Raw genomic sequence first — 15,554 nt, 5'->3', positions numbered from 1 at the left:
GTGTGCTTTAAATCCCTTTTGCTAATTACTAAACTGAATCGCTCCATGAGCTAATTCTGTATTGCATCCACAACTGGATTCAATAGCATGACAAGCTTTTCACAGATGTCTTTGCACAGCAGTAGACCTAGAACATTGTAGCAATGGTGTCAAAAATGCAGATTATTAAAGGTGTAACGTTACTAAATGTTGTAAACAAAAACACAATCACAAAATGAAGGAATGCTAGGAAATGTGCTATCGGCAGGGAAAATATGATCAAACAAAATATGTAAGGAATAACAAACAGTTAGCCGGTCATTATAACAAAACAAACCCGGCAGCAGAGCCGGGCAAACCATTACGCTACGCAGGCGACTGCTTAGGGTACCATCATTTGGGATTTATTCACTTTGATGAAAAAGTTGATGAGAAAGTTCAATAGTTGAGAAAGATTCTCATGCAGTGCAGGGGTTTCAAACAGGGGCCTGTGGAAAATTTGAGAATAAAAAAATGCCTTTAAAAAAAAGTATAGTAAACTGTAAATAGGGAACTATAAATTAATATATACAGTATGTATATGCATATGTGTCACGGAGTCACCAGGCTCTCTCACCACCGCTCAACGATCCCAATTACCTGAATTCTGAACACCTGCACTCAATCAGTACACCCTCATCAACCACAGCATATAAGCACACACCTCAGTTCAGTCCTTGTCTGTCCTCAATTTGGATACAGACTCTCTATCCAGTGATCTTCTGTTCCTACAAACTATCTCCATTGAACGAAGATTATCTCCTTGAAGTTACTCCTGAACACGGCTTATCTCTCTGACACAGAGGTGTGTGCTTCCCAAACTCTATTCATTTCCTGCAGTAAGACTATTCCTGTTATATCATCCATCCGCAAGTTCTACATTCCTCCGCTCCCTACACCTGTTAAACTTGCTTTTCATTTAATAAATACTGGATTGAACTCACCTTCCTGTCCAGCGTTTGTGCATATCCTGACAATATATATATATGTATATATGTGTGTGTGTGTGTATACATACATCCAAATTTTAAATAAATTTAAAATATTTAATAATTTAAAAAAATCTTACACTAAGTCATTATTTTCCAGATTTTCCAGTATTTTAATAATGTAATACTTTTTGGCCTTAGTACGGTAACAACATAAATCTCAATTATCTAATTTTGCATAATATAACACTTTCTAACACAGCATAAATGGGATTTTATACATATGATATACATATACTGTATAACAGCCTTTATGTTTGAAGATGCTGTCCCATGCAAAGGCGATCATCATATGACATTACAGGGTGAGCAGAAGAGTATGAAAGTATAAAAACTCGCAATTATATTTTTTATTTTGCATTCTGTGGCGGAAATGGGCTTCCACAGACAAGTCTTTTTTCCCTCTGAAGAGGATTTATTTTATGACAATGACCAGCTGACTACACATCATCCCACTTAATAACTGGCTACTTGCCAAATAAATGAAGAAATAAACAAAAATATAGCTGCAAGCAGCTATTACCGGGGTTCAAGTGTTTTAGGACATTGAAGCACACATGGAAAAAGACAATACATACTATTTAACAAACCTGTAACCACCTAAAAAAGCATTTTTGGCAAATACAGGTCATTTACCATAGACATATGACTGTTATAATGCCAGCTCTGGTCTGATCTCCCTAAAACTTTGCATGTTTGTTTAGAATCACTTGTTGCATATGCTCACCTGGTTTTGTGAAGTTTTGATTTTTCGTTTAGGCTTTATAGGCTTTTGGGTATATTTGGATAGGCCCCTTTTCTAAACAACCCCGTTATAGCTTCCCAAAGGGCTTCCCTAACATTTATCTAATTGACAGCAGTGGTTCTAGAGGCAAAGTTGTTCGGAATGAGGAGTTTTATCGTATGATATGAATATCTTGCGCATGTGTGAAAAACAGTGCAATATACAATCGTTTATGCCCTTCAAAAATTGCAATATCAGGGCTGCCAGGTTTTCACAACAAAACCCACCCAACTGCTACTCAAAACAAGGCCAAAAGTAGCCCAACTGTGATTTTAGGGGGGTCTTTTTTTCATGTGACCTCAGATTGAACTCATACATACGCATTGAGTTTGGTGAAGATATCTCATTCCATTCAAAAGTTACAGCCATTATACACTGACCAAAATTATAAATGCAACACAATTGTTTTTGCCCCCATTTTTCTTGAACACAAAAGGTTTATTTCTCTCAAATATTGTTCACAAATCTGTCTAAATCTGTGTTAGTGAGCACTTCTCCTTTGCCGAGATAATCCATCCACCTCACAGGTGTGGCATATCAAGATGCTGATTAGACAGCATGATTATTGCAGAGGTGTGCCTTAGGCTGGCCACAATAAAAGGCCACTCTAAAATGTGCAGTTTTATCACACAGCACAATTCCACAGATGACGCAAGTTTTGAGGGAGCGTGCAATCGGCATGCTGACTGCAGGAATGTCCACCAGAGCTGTTGCCTGTGAACTGAATGTTCATTTCTCTACCATAAGCCGTCTCCAAAGGCGTTTCAGAGAATTTGGCAATACATCCAACCGGCCTCACAACCGCAGACCACGTGTAACCACACCAGCCCAGGACCTCCACATCCAGCATTTTCACCTTCAAGATTGTCTGAGACCAGCCACCCAGACAGCTGCTGCAACAATCGGTTTGCATAACCAAAGAATTTCTGCACAAACTGTCAGAAACCATCTCAGGGAAGCTCTTCTGCATGCTCGTCATCCTCATCGGGGTCCCGACCTGACTGCAGTTTGTTGTCGTAACCGACTTGAGTGGGCAAATGCTCACATTCGATGATGTCTGCCACTTTGGAGAGGTGTTCTCTTCACGGATGAATCCCGGTATTCACTGTACAGGGCAGATGGCAGACAGCGTGTATGTTGTCATGTGGGTGAGCGGTTTGCTGATGTCAACTTTGTGGATGGAGTGGCCCATGGTGGCGGTGGGGTTATGGTATGGGCAGGTATATGTTATGGACAAAGAACACAGGTGCATTTTATTGATGGCATTTTGAATGCACAGAGATACTGTGAGGCCCATTGTTGTGCCATTCATCCACGACCATCACCTCATGTTGCAGCATGATAATGCACGGCCCCATGTTGCAAGGATCTGTACAGAATTCCTGGAAGCTGAAAACATCCCAGTTCTTGCATGGCCAGCATACTCACCGGACATGTCGCCCATTGAGCATGTTTGGGATGCTCTGGATCGGCGTATACGACAGCATGTTCCAGTTCCTGCCGATATCCAGCAACTTTGCACAAACATTGAAGAGGAGTGGACCAACATTCCACAGGCCACAATCAACAACCTGATCAACTACGCGAAGGCAAATGGTGGTCACACCAGATACTGACCCCCCCCTTACAGTAAAACTGCACATTTTAGAGTGGCCTTGCACCTGTGCAATAACAATGCTGTCTAATCAGCATCTTGATATGGTCTTCCTTCATGCACAATCAAACCACTACAAATGATTCAGAATGCAGCAGCACGACTGGTCTTCAACGAGCCCATGTCACACTTCTCTTTATTACCCTGCACTGGCTGCCGGTTGTGGCTCGCATCAAATTCAAGACACTGATGCTTGCATATAGAACAGCCACAGGCTCAGCGCCCACCTACTTCCATTCACTGCTACGAATCTACACTCCCTCCAGAAGTCTGAGATCCACTAGTAAGCGACGCCTCGTTGTACCATCACAAAGAGGCACAAAATCACTTTCCAGAACATTCTCTTTCACCACTCCTGGCTGGTGGAATGATCTTCCCAACCCTATTCGGAATGTTGACTCCCTGACAACTTTCAAGCGACTGCTGAAAACTCATCTCTTTCGATACTATTTGACTTAAAAAAAAAAAAAAAAACCTTTTTGTTCTACTCTTTTCCTATTCTTCCCTTTCTAGCATATACTTATCTGTACAATGCCTGTTACATGGTATTATGAGCACTTCCTATGTCGCTTTGCCTCTTTAGGATAAATCGCTTGATGTATTCCCCACTTGTAAGTCGCTTTGGATAAAAGCGTCTGCTAAATGAATAAATGTAAATATGATCTGCCACACCTGTGAGGTGGATGGATTATCTCGGCAAAGTAGAAGCGCTCACTAACACAGATTTAGACAGATTTGTGAACAATATTTGAGAGAAACAGGACTTTTGTGTACACAGAAAAAAGTCTTAGATCTTTCAGTTCAGCTCAAGATAATAGGGGCAAAAACAAAAGTGTTGTGTTTATAATTTTGGTCAGTGCAATAAAAGCGGCACTGCTCCTTTCGAATATATAGGCGTCCCTTTGCAACGGAGAGTCAAAAGTTGTTTTTTTTTTGATAATTATTAATTTGGTCTGCCCGATCAGTTTTATGTGGAGATTGCTAATCCTTGGGTATTCTAACAATTACAATATGTTTTCAGCACTACGTGCTTGAATCCCTAATTATTTATTATGTGAGGAAAAAGAGGCTATGAAGTGATAGCAGACATGAAACATAAATGCTCAGTCAGTCATACAGTTTCGTGGTCATCATTCAATAAAACTACAGAACGCAATAATCGACCAACCAAAATCAGGTATTCTAAAGCGCCGTCCATATAAAAAAATATAAATACATAAGGAAACCATCTATGCTAACAGAAAGCAGTTAGGTCAACAAGTTCAACTCCATCTCTAGCTGTTATATCTTGAGAAAATCATGTTGTCGAGTTCTTGGAGATGAATTCTTAATGAGCATTGCTTTCAATTCTTGGTTTTTGCACAATTTGTCCTTTAACATAACACTTGACATCAATATCTGACAGCAAATCTTTGCAGGCCGAAATCTCAACACATGTCACAGACATTAGACATGCAGAGAAGACTGTGTTTTTAATCCTGGCTTCTCTCGGCAGCACTAATGAGCACTGGACAGAAATACATCCTGCTGCAGAAAGAACAGAGGGCTCAGCCTACAGTCTGCAGACCACCACTGAAGTCATCAACATTATAAGACCCACACTGGCCCGGACCGACAGAGGCAGCACGCTCTATTTATGGCCCATTAACAGCAGTACTATTCCTCTGGGTCATGTTTGATCATCTCCATATATCTGATAATGAGCATCTCTTAGATGAGTGCTTGTTTTTGATGCAAAGACCTAAAAGAATAACAAGGACTGTGTACTGATGCTGCTGCCAATGAGGAGATGATATAGATGATCCTCATCTGTTCACTTCATCAGGTTGGCGCAATAATAAGAGAGAGGTATGTAAGGATAGATAATGACAGTAATGTCAATAGCTCTAGATATCAGTATAATATGCTGCTTGAGGGATGATTCATATGAAGTTGTAATTTAACCTAATGACTCCACCAAACAGAACGTGATTTGACTGAAAACAACACAACACTGCATTTTCTAACATTGAAGGTACATATATAATATAATAATTTAATGCATTATGTTAACATAACTGATAACAGGTTGAGGACATTGAAAATGTTTTTTTCATTTGTTCATTTACATGAAATTTTTTTTTTAATACAAGGACATTTCATTATAATATAATATTCATAATAACATTCAAATAAATCTAATAAAGTTTAATATATATATATATATATACAGGCAAATAGTTATTCTAACATAAAATAGTCACTAGCTGTTTCAATCACCCTGTTTTTATGCGTATTTTGAAGTATTGCATCAGAAACAAGTCATGGAAACACCAAATTTCGACAAAAATGATGTAAAATGGTTTCACTCGATGAGCTACTGTCGCTACCTGTTGCTATTTTTACCACAACACAACTCGGAAAATAAAATACTGATACGAAACCACATTCTGTGGTTTTTGGTGGTAACTTTTACTCGAAGGACAACAAGAAAAGCAATGTAAGTCTTTCCTAGCGCTAAAAAGGTAAAAAGAATGGGACGATGCCAGTGGACGAATAAACCTTCCTAAAGACCAGTGTCTTTGTTCTCTCCACTTAAGCCCTGATGCTTTTGAGACTTTTTTTTGAGACTACTGAAATAGCTTACGAACGGCAGAGACAAGAAACGCTAGATGCCATGCTGGCAGGATGTAAACATGCCGACGCTTGTCATGACGCCACAGACACTGAAGGAGTTTCTCAGCGCTGATTTTACTCGGTATGAGGGGGTGTTTAGACTCCTTGTGGGGAAAAATCAATGGTACGGCATTTGGTTTAAGCATACTCTTATATCCATTGCCACCTGTAGGCTCTTTCAGTAGCTGTGGTTGTCGTATCAGTATTTTATTTTCCAAGTTGCTTTGTAGTAAAAATAGCAACATGCAGTGCCAGTAATTCACAGAGTTCAACCATTTCATGTTAAAATATGTATATAATGATGTGGATTTTTTAAATAACATAAATCTTTCATGGGGTTTTAGTACATATTTCAGTAAAAGACATAATTTACCTTATATTAAGCCATACAAGTCTTAATACCCGGGGTTTCCTTTAATAATTTTATTTTACATAGAAAACAACTATTTTAAATTGTAATAATATATTAAAATATAAAATATAAGTTCTGTCATGAAACTCTACATGGCGCAAGCTAATGGGTCCTTAACGCAAACTGATGATATTCACAGAGTTAAACTACTTGGCACAAGCTGATTGGTCCAATAAGCTTGCTTCTTTACATTTAAAATTGCTGGTTGGCATTCACTAGAGCATTTTGCCGCGTGCTTTCAGAGTTCCTCTGAAACCCTCCACCTCCCCAGCTGCACCTGTATAGATCTGCTATGGGTTATTATCTATGCTATTTGTGCAGCAACAGTATGTCTTAAATCACAGCACCATATTGCCATATGTATTAGCAGTAGCAAGTTCCTATACTTACTTTGCAGCAGCAGCAATAATCTACAACAACAGCAATAACCAACAGCAGCAGCGAAAAAAATCACTTAATTAGCACTTCATCATAGACTCACCCGCTCTGCAGACTGTGCAGTCCCAAAGAAGATGGGTATGAAGGCCAGCCAGATGATGCAGGTGGTGTACATGGTAAATCCAATAGGCTTGGCCTCATTGAAGGTCTCCGGCACTCCCCTGGTCTTGATTGCGTAAACAGTGCACGTGACCATCAAAAGGATGCTATAGCCCAGCGAACAGATAAGTGACAGGTCTGAGATGTCACACTTGAGCACCCCACGAGCATTCTCAGGGTCCTGTGTGCGCTGCTCGCCGTAATCCACAACGGTGTGCGGCGGGTCAGCCACAAACCACACAAACACGCCCATTAACTGAACTGAGATGAGGCTGAAGGTGATGACTAGCTGGGAGGCGGGGCTAATGAACCGCGGAGCTGCGACCGACCGTTTACCCTGCTCAAAGATCCGATGGATGCGATTGGTCTTGGTGAGCAACGCGGCGTAGCTGAAACACATGCCCAGACCCAGGAAGATCCTGCGGAAGGAGCATACAGCCACTCCGGGCGCCGCTATCATGGGGAACGTGGTGACGTAGCATAGGAAAATTCCTGTTAGCAACACATAACTCATTTCCCTGCCGGAGGCTCGTACGATTGGCGTGTCGTTGTAACGCACGAACGTCACCACCACGAAGGTGGTGGCCAGAATTCCCAGGATGGCGATGAAGACAGGTACGACGGCCCACGGCGAGTGCCACTCCAGCTTAATGATAGGGATTGGCTGGCAGCCAGTGCGGTTCTGATCTGGCCGTAGCTCATACGGGCAAAGTTGGCACGTGAACTCGCTGGCTTGGTAATGGTAGCCCTCGCAGCGCTCGCAGTGCCAGCAGCACGGCACCCCCTTCACAACCTTTTTCCGCTCACCCTTCTGACAGGGCAGGCTGCATACAGACGCCGGCACAGATGAGTCCCCGCTCACCCACTGCATGGCATTCATCTGATGACAAACAATTTCAGAATTAGTCTGGTAAATGGATTTTCAGATTCTGTGGATATAATATAATTATAATATAATATGATATAATATAATATTCAGTTGAGGTCAAAAGTTTGCATTCCCCTTTCAGAATCATTAAAAATGTTAATCATTTTACCAAAATAAGAGGGATCATACAAAATGCATGTTATTGTTTATTTAATGCTGACCTGAATAAGATATTCCACATAAAAGATGTTTACATATAGTCCACAAGAGAAAATAATAGTTGAATGTTATAAAGTTGAATAGTTTACATCCCCTTGATTCTTAATACAGTGTTGTTACCTGAATGATCCACAGCTATTTTTTGTTTGTTTGTTTAGTTATAGTTGTTCATAAGTCCCTTGTTTGTCCTGAACAGGTAAACTACCTTCAGCTCCCACAAATTATTTGGTTTTCCAGCATTTCTGTGTATTTGTACTCTTTCCAACAATGACTGAAGGGCAGTACTAAATGAAAAAAATATGATATTTAGGCAAAATAAGAAAACTCTCAATTCTGTTCAAAAGTTTTCACCCCCGGCTCTTAATGCACCATTTTTCCTTCTGGAACATCAGTGAGCGTTTGAACCTTCTGTAAAAGCTGTATATGAGTCCCTCAGTTGTTCTCAGTGTGAAAAGATGGATCTCAAAATCATACAAGCGTAATGTCCGCACACTGGTACTACTCCATAGAACAGGTACCTGATGAAGACCCACTGGTCGAACATTGTCGCAAATAAATATTTTTCTATGGAGCAGCACCAGTGTGCGGACATTACACTTGTGTTCTTTGCTAATTTCTGATTTTTTGTCCTGCACCTTTGCCCTGGTTTGGGTTTAAGTATGTGCACACCTTATTTATATTTTGGATCTCAAAATCATACAGTCATTGTTGGAAAGGGTTCAAACACCAAAAAATGCTGGAAAACCAAAGAATCTGTGGGACTTGAAGGATTTTTCTGAAGAACAGCAGACAGTTCAACTGTTCAGAACAAACAAGGGACTCATGAACAACTATCACTAGACTAAAAAAAAAAAAACAAAACACACAGCTGTGGATCACTGTGTTAACAACACTGAATCAAAGGGGTTGTAAACTTTTGAACCCGGGTCATTTTTATAAATTTAACTATTATTTTCTCTTGTGGACTATATGTAAACATCTTTTATGTAGAATATCTTATTAAGGTCAGTACTAAATAAACAATAACATGCATTTTATATGATCCCTCTTATTTTGGTCAAATATTTAACATTTTTAATGATTCTGAAAGGGGGATGCAAACTTTTTGAGCTCAACTGTACTGTTCAAAAGCTTGGGGTTTAATATTATTATTATGTTTTTGAAAATTCTCTTATGCTGACATACAGTAAACACTGTGATATTCCAATATTCCAATTTAAAATAATTGTTTTCTGTTTAAATATGTTTTTCAAATATAATCTATTTTCGTGATGCAATGCTGAATTTTCAGTCTTCAGTCCAGATTTTTCATAAATCATTCTAATATACTGGTTTGATGCACAAGAAACATTTCTCATTTTTATCACTGTTGAAAAGTTAAAGAAACTGAAACCTTTTCTTTTAAACTTTTTTGTAAATGTCACTTGTGATCAATTTAAAGTGAAAATGAGCAAAAATGAAAATTACCCCATGATTTACTCACCCTCAAGCCATCCTAGGTGTATATGACTTTCTTCTTTCAGACAAATGCAGTCAGAGTTATATAAAAAATATCCTGGCTCTTCCAAGCTTTATAATGGCAGTAAATGGCTGTTAAGATTTTGAAGTCCAATAAAGTGTATCCATCCATCATAAAAAGTACTCCACATAGCTTCAGGATGTTAATAAAGACCTTCTGAAGTGAATCGATATGTTTTTGTAAGAAAAATATCCATATTTAAAATTTTATAACGTAAACTCTAGCTTCTGCTAATTGTCGTATATGCGTTCAAGAGTGGCGTTCCAGTAGATGACACAGGACACCACTTTTTTCAGCCTCAAAATCTCAACACCCATTCACTGCCATTATAAAACCTGCAAGAAGAAAGTCACATACACCAAGGATGGGCTTGAGGGTGAGTAAATCATAGGGTAAATCATGCATCTTTGCTCAATAAAAGTATTCATTTCTTTCAATTAAAAAAAAAAATCATACTGACCCCAGACTTTTAAAACGTAGTGCAAATCATCATCAGTGCCAGCACATACACAGTTAATTTCATGTCTATGGAGCGAAAATTACTTCTGCATTCCGGGTGTTAATTCAACACCACTAATTGTACAGTGTAATTGCCATAATCATTATGACAGTTATCTAAACCATAATCATCGTTATCAAAGTAAATAACTGTTTTACAGGCAGCCTCTAACATTTAAGTACACTTGAAAAGACACCTAATGAACTCCTTACATTTAAATGCAGCTGATCCGTCCAGTGGCCGATGATTCTGTACTCAGCTGACCTGTTTGTTATCTGATATTGGTAGATGTCGTAGCGTCCAGGGGCGTCTCCGTTTTCATTAAACACAACGAGGGTCTTGGCACTTCCTGTCCGAAGAGATGAAACAACATTATGATTGTCGTATCGTGCAATCCTGAATCAGACACCCTCGACTACATAACCTCCTGTGGCCAAGATGAATCAGTAAACACATCAGACATTACTTGAGACATAAAAACATCAGGGTTTCTGCATAAACAAAGTACGCATAATGAATCCATTCAACCAACAAGATGAATGAATTACAATCAGTGATAAGCTAAAAATGAAATCAGGGTCATATTCTGAACAAAACAATTTAGTGAACTGCTAACAAAGCATGAGAGGATCTTCTTCGTTTGTTATCTGTTATTATACAAAATCATTCCGTCATTATGAAGCCCTGGTGAGTTTTCTCGGGCCTACAGGAGTCGTCTCAGATGAGCAATTTCAGCGGCATACAGAGCAGCTCATGAGGAGGGAGAGTTTGTATCAAATGAGCGTCTCTCGAGATGGGGAATCATGCATTATTAAAACACCTGCATACAGTCAGCTGTCGAGTGGGCCTGGAGGATTCCACAGGAAATGCTGCTTGCTGCTATGACACACCTCGAGCAACAAAATAATCAGATTACTCATTCAGAGACTCACACTCTGCACTCACATTATCTTTTAAGATGTGACCGCGTGCCAGGCAGCGATTCCAGACGATTTATTTGTAAGCTTCTGATTTAGAGCTTACAAATAAAGTGAAATGACTGATGAAATAAAGTCGACGACACAAGTTCTCCCTAAATACTTTGGGTGACATTTCTGAGGAATGTGTCATGGTGATGGTGAATTATAACAATTTAGTGTACTCTATTGGTATGACAAAAACTAGACACTTGTACAGCGTACAATAAAATCTGAATAAACACCTTTGAGTGTGTTTATTTTTGTTTTTTCTAATAAAAAAGCAAATAAAAACTAAATAAAAAAAAGCAATAGCAATACAACAAAATAAAGCAGAAAACAAAACAAACAAACAAACAAACAAAAGTAAAACACAATACATGAACACATACCACAAAATTAAATGGAAAACAAAACAAAACAAAACAAACAATATAACAAAATAAAACTGAAAACACAACAAAGCAAATAAAGCAAACAAAACAAAACAAAACAAAAGTAAAACACAATACATCAACACACAACAAAACAAAATTAAATGGAAAACACAACACAATAAAACACAAAACAAATATCACAAACAAAAGCAAACAACACAAAAAACACACAACAACACAATAAAGATCAAAACACAACACAATAATACAAAATAAACAAACAACAAACAAAACAAAAGCAAAGCACAATGCAACACAGCAAAACAAACAAAAAAAAACATAAAACAAACAACCAAAAAAAGACACAATAAAACAAAACAAACAACACAAAACAAAAGCAAACAAAAAATACACCACAACAAAAAAGAGCAAATCAAAAAACAAACACAGCAAAATGCAACAAAACAAACAACACAAAAAACACACCACAACACAATAAAGACCAAAACACAACACAATAATACAAACACACAACAAACAAAACAAAGCAAAACACAATACAACAAAACATAAAACGCACCACAACAAAACAAAGAGCCAAAACAAAACTCACAACAAAAACACCACAAACAACAACAAACGAAAAAAAGCAAAACACAATACAACAGCACCACACAATAAAAAAGAAAACACAACAAACAAAACAAAAATAAAACACTACATCAACACATAACACAACAAAACTAAATACAAAAACACAACAAACCAACAAAAACAAAAAACACAAACACCACAAAAGAAAAGCAAACAACACAAAAACACACCACACCACAACAAAGAGCAAAACACAACACAATAGAACACAAAACACAACAAAACAAATTAACAACAACAAACAAAACAAAAGCAAAACACAATACAACACATAACAAAAAAATTAAATGAAAAAACAACAACAAAAGCAAACAACACAATAGAACACAAAACACAACAAAACAAATGCCACAAACAACAACAAAACAAAATCAAAACAAACTACAACACACAACAAAATAAAACAGAAAACACAACAAACAAAACAAAAGCATAACACAATACAACACAACAAAACAAGAAAACACAACAAACAAAACAAAAGCAAAGCACAATGCTACACAACAAAATAAAACAAAACACAAAACAAAACAACCAACACAATAAAACAAAACAAACAACACAAAACAAAACAAAAGCAAACAACAAAAAAGAGCAAAACAACAAAACAGAACACAGCAAAACACAACAAAACAAACACCACAAACAAACCACAACAAAATGCAACACACTGAAACACAAAACAATCACCCCAAAGACAATACAACAAAATGAAACAAAACAAAACAAAACACAACAAACACAAAAAAACAGACCACAACAAAACAAAGAGCAAAACACAACACAAGAGAACACAAAACAAACACAGCAAACACAATACAAACAAAATAAAACAGAAAACACAACAAAACAACCACCACAAAAAGCAAAACAACATAACAAAATAAAACGGAAAAGACAACAAACTATAGCAACAAAAAAAACAAACAAAAGCAAAACACTATACAACAACACACAACACAATATAGCAAAATAAAACAGAAAACACAACAAAACAATCACAAAAAGCAAAACAATATAAAATAAAAAACAAACACCTCAAAACAAAAGCAAACAACACACCACAACAAAACAAAGAGCAAAACACAACACAATAGAACACAAACACAAAAAAACAAAACAAAAAAACAAACAAACCAAGGAATATAGTATGAATGCAACATTTCAGAGTTACTGAGAAAAAGATAATGATGAAAAATAACACCAAATGTGTCAATAACAGTTACAAGGAGCCACAGACAAGCCGGATCACACGCCATCCCTTAAATAAATCATCTATGCATTGCTTCTGTTTTTGCTGTAAAATATTAAAATCCATAACGAAGCTGGCAGAATCCTCATCATCTTGAAGCAGGACACTGACTATTCTCCAATCAACTACTTGATTGCGGCCTCTCTCTCACACAATCCAAACGCCTCATACGAAGACTGTGACAATACAGAAGGTATTATTAAAGGGTGGACGAGGTGTTTTGATTAAGCCAAGTCTTGGTTTAATCACAGGTTAGACCTCATGCTCAAGACTTACAATTAGATGGCGCTAATTCAGAGTGGCCTGCAGAAAGCAGAACATGAAGAGCGAACGTGCCTATAACGAACGCGCAGTCCTACTGTAATTTATGCACAGCGTGTAGGCACAAGTTTCGACTTGATCTCGGCATTACTTTTCACAGTACATGCATTGCAAATATCATCCGCAGTGGGGTGAATCACGCTTGTGCACTGCCTGAAGATGTATCTCATTATAACACACCGTGGCTAATATTCAGCATCAACAATGAATCAGCTCAAGTGTGCTGTATTTAAAAAGAACAAAGGCGAACGAAATTAGTTCATACGAGCGCTCGGCGCAGAAGATCAAAAATGGGAATCATGACAGCTTATGTGATGAATCGACAACCCCATAAACTCCTGGAGTCCCAGGCTCGATTATTAGGGCCAGATACACAATTCCCGTGTGTTAGAAGTGGGCTACTTTTGAACCGCTACATCTTAGTTAATTTCCTGTGAGGGAAACGCCTTTCGACAACCTCGAGGGAGATTCATACTAATAGCTATTTGATGGAGCTCATGCTCAAGTGCTGTGTTTGCCAGCTCTGTGCTAACCTAATCAACACAAGTTGAATGCTCGAGACGCTCACACAGCCCGAGTCAATGGTAAATAAGAGAGTTTTTGCTCTAAGGAGGGCGTTCAGTCGTGTGGAGAGCATGAAGGATCATCTCTGCAGGGTGCATCTCCAAAACTGTCCACCAGGCGTGGACCGCAGCCAACTGTGTCACCGCATTTGTAAAAACCGTCGCCGCTAGCATTGCGTTTCTGGCAAATGTGAAGTAATCGGAGCCCTACGCTGGTTCACTGAATTGGATTAGAGTGTTTTCTACGTCTTTTGAGAGATTTGTGCCAATATGATTTGAACTACCTCAGGCTTGGTCTTCAGACACAGAAGTTGCCCAAAGTCTGAGGGCGAATGTGTAGAGGAACAAATGATGAAGTGAGCTGAGAGAGAAAGCAATGAAGAGACTTCGAGAAGACTCTTTAAGTCTTTTAGATTTAAGTGATAGATAGATAGATATGAAATGAAAAAATACAGCCCCCTTCCCCACTTTGCTTCCTGTCTAAATACTGTCCTATTGTAATAAAAATAATAAATACAAAATATAGAAAATAAATAAATAAAATACAAGTTAAAACATTACAAATGGAAAATAAAACAGCAAAAATAAAATAACATTTAAAATAAAATACAATAAAAAGGACTTGTACTTTAAATAAAAAACTAAAGTTCTAAGCTAAAAAAGTAAACAAAATAATGAAATTAACTAATAAAAAAATAAGTAAAAAAAAGAGAAAAACACTAAAAATAAAATATATGAAATAAAAGTATAAAACAGAAAAACTGAACAAAAACAACAAAACAAACACAAAGCAAAAATAAAATTATACTAAAAATAAAATACAATAAAAGGACTCATACTTAAAATAAAATAAAAATAAATAAAAGACAAGAAAAGTTATAAGAAAATAAAATGGAAAACTTTAAAGATGGAAAATAGGAAAAATAAAATAACACTGAAAATAAAATACAATAAAACAAAGTTAAATAAAAGTTAACAACAGTAAACAAAATAATGACATTAATAAAAAAAGAAAAAACTAAATAAAATATACAAAATAAAATACAACAAAATGTAAAAATAAAAATCAACATGGTAAAATAAAAAAAAAAGTAAATTAATTTTAAAAATGTTATCACAACAAAACAAAGAAAAACAACACAACAACAACAAAAACCGAACAAAAAAACATAACAACAAAACAAAAAAACAAAACAAAAAAAAAAAACGAACATTACAACAAAAGCAAAACATAAAACAAAACAAAACAAAAACAAAACAAAGCGAAAGCAAAGAAA

At 37.2% G+C, this 15,554-nt stretch overlaps 1 protein-coding gene across 1 annotated transcript in view; it reads right to left on the bottom strand.

Moving 5' to 3' along the window:
• grm8b (glutamate receptor, metabotropic 8b) overlaps positions 1 to 15,554 on the bottom strand; it is a 215,418-nt gene that overhangs the window by 15,006 nt on the left and 184,858 nt on the right. Inside the window, exons 9-10 of the mRNA XM_051099824.1 lie at positions 10,367 to 10,503; positions 6,994 to 7,929 (exon numbers count right to left, since the gene is read on the bottom strand). Of these exons, the coding sequence (XP_050955781.1) occupies positions 6,994 to 7,929; positions 10,367 to 10,503 (1,073 nt within the window). The remainder of the gene's footprint in view (positions 1 to 6,993; positions 7,930 to 10,366; positions 10,504 to 15,554) is intronic.

This window comes from Labeo rohita, chromosome 25 (genome assembly GCF_022985175.1).
Source record: "Labeo rohita strain BAU-BD-2019 chromosome 25, IGBB_LRoh.1.0, whole genome shotgun sequence".
Classification (NCBI taxonomy): Eukaryota; Metazoa; Chordata; class Actinopteri; order Cypriniformes; family Cyprinidae; genus Labeo; species Labeo rohita.
Note: the sequence above shows the minus strand (reverse complement) of the source record. Positions and strands in the feature narration are given on the sequence as shown.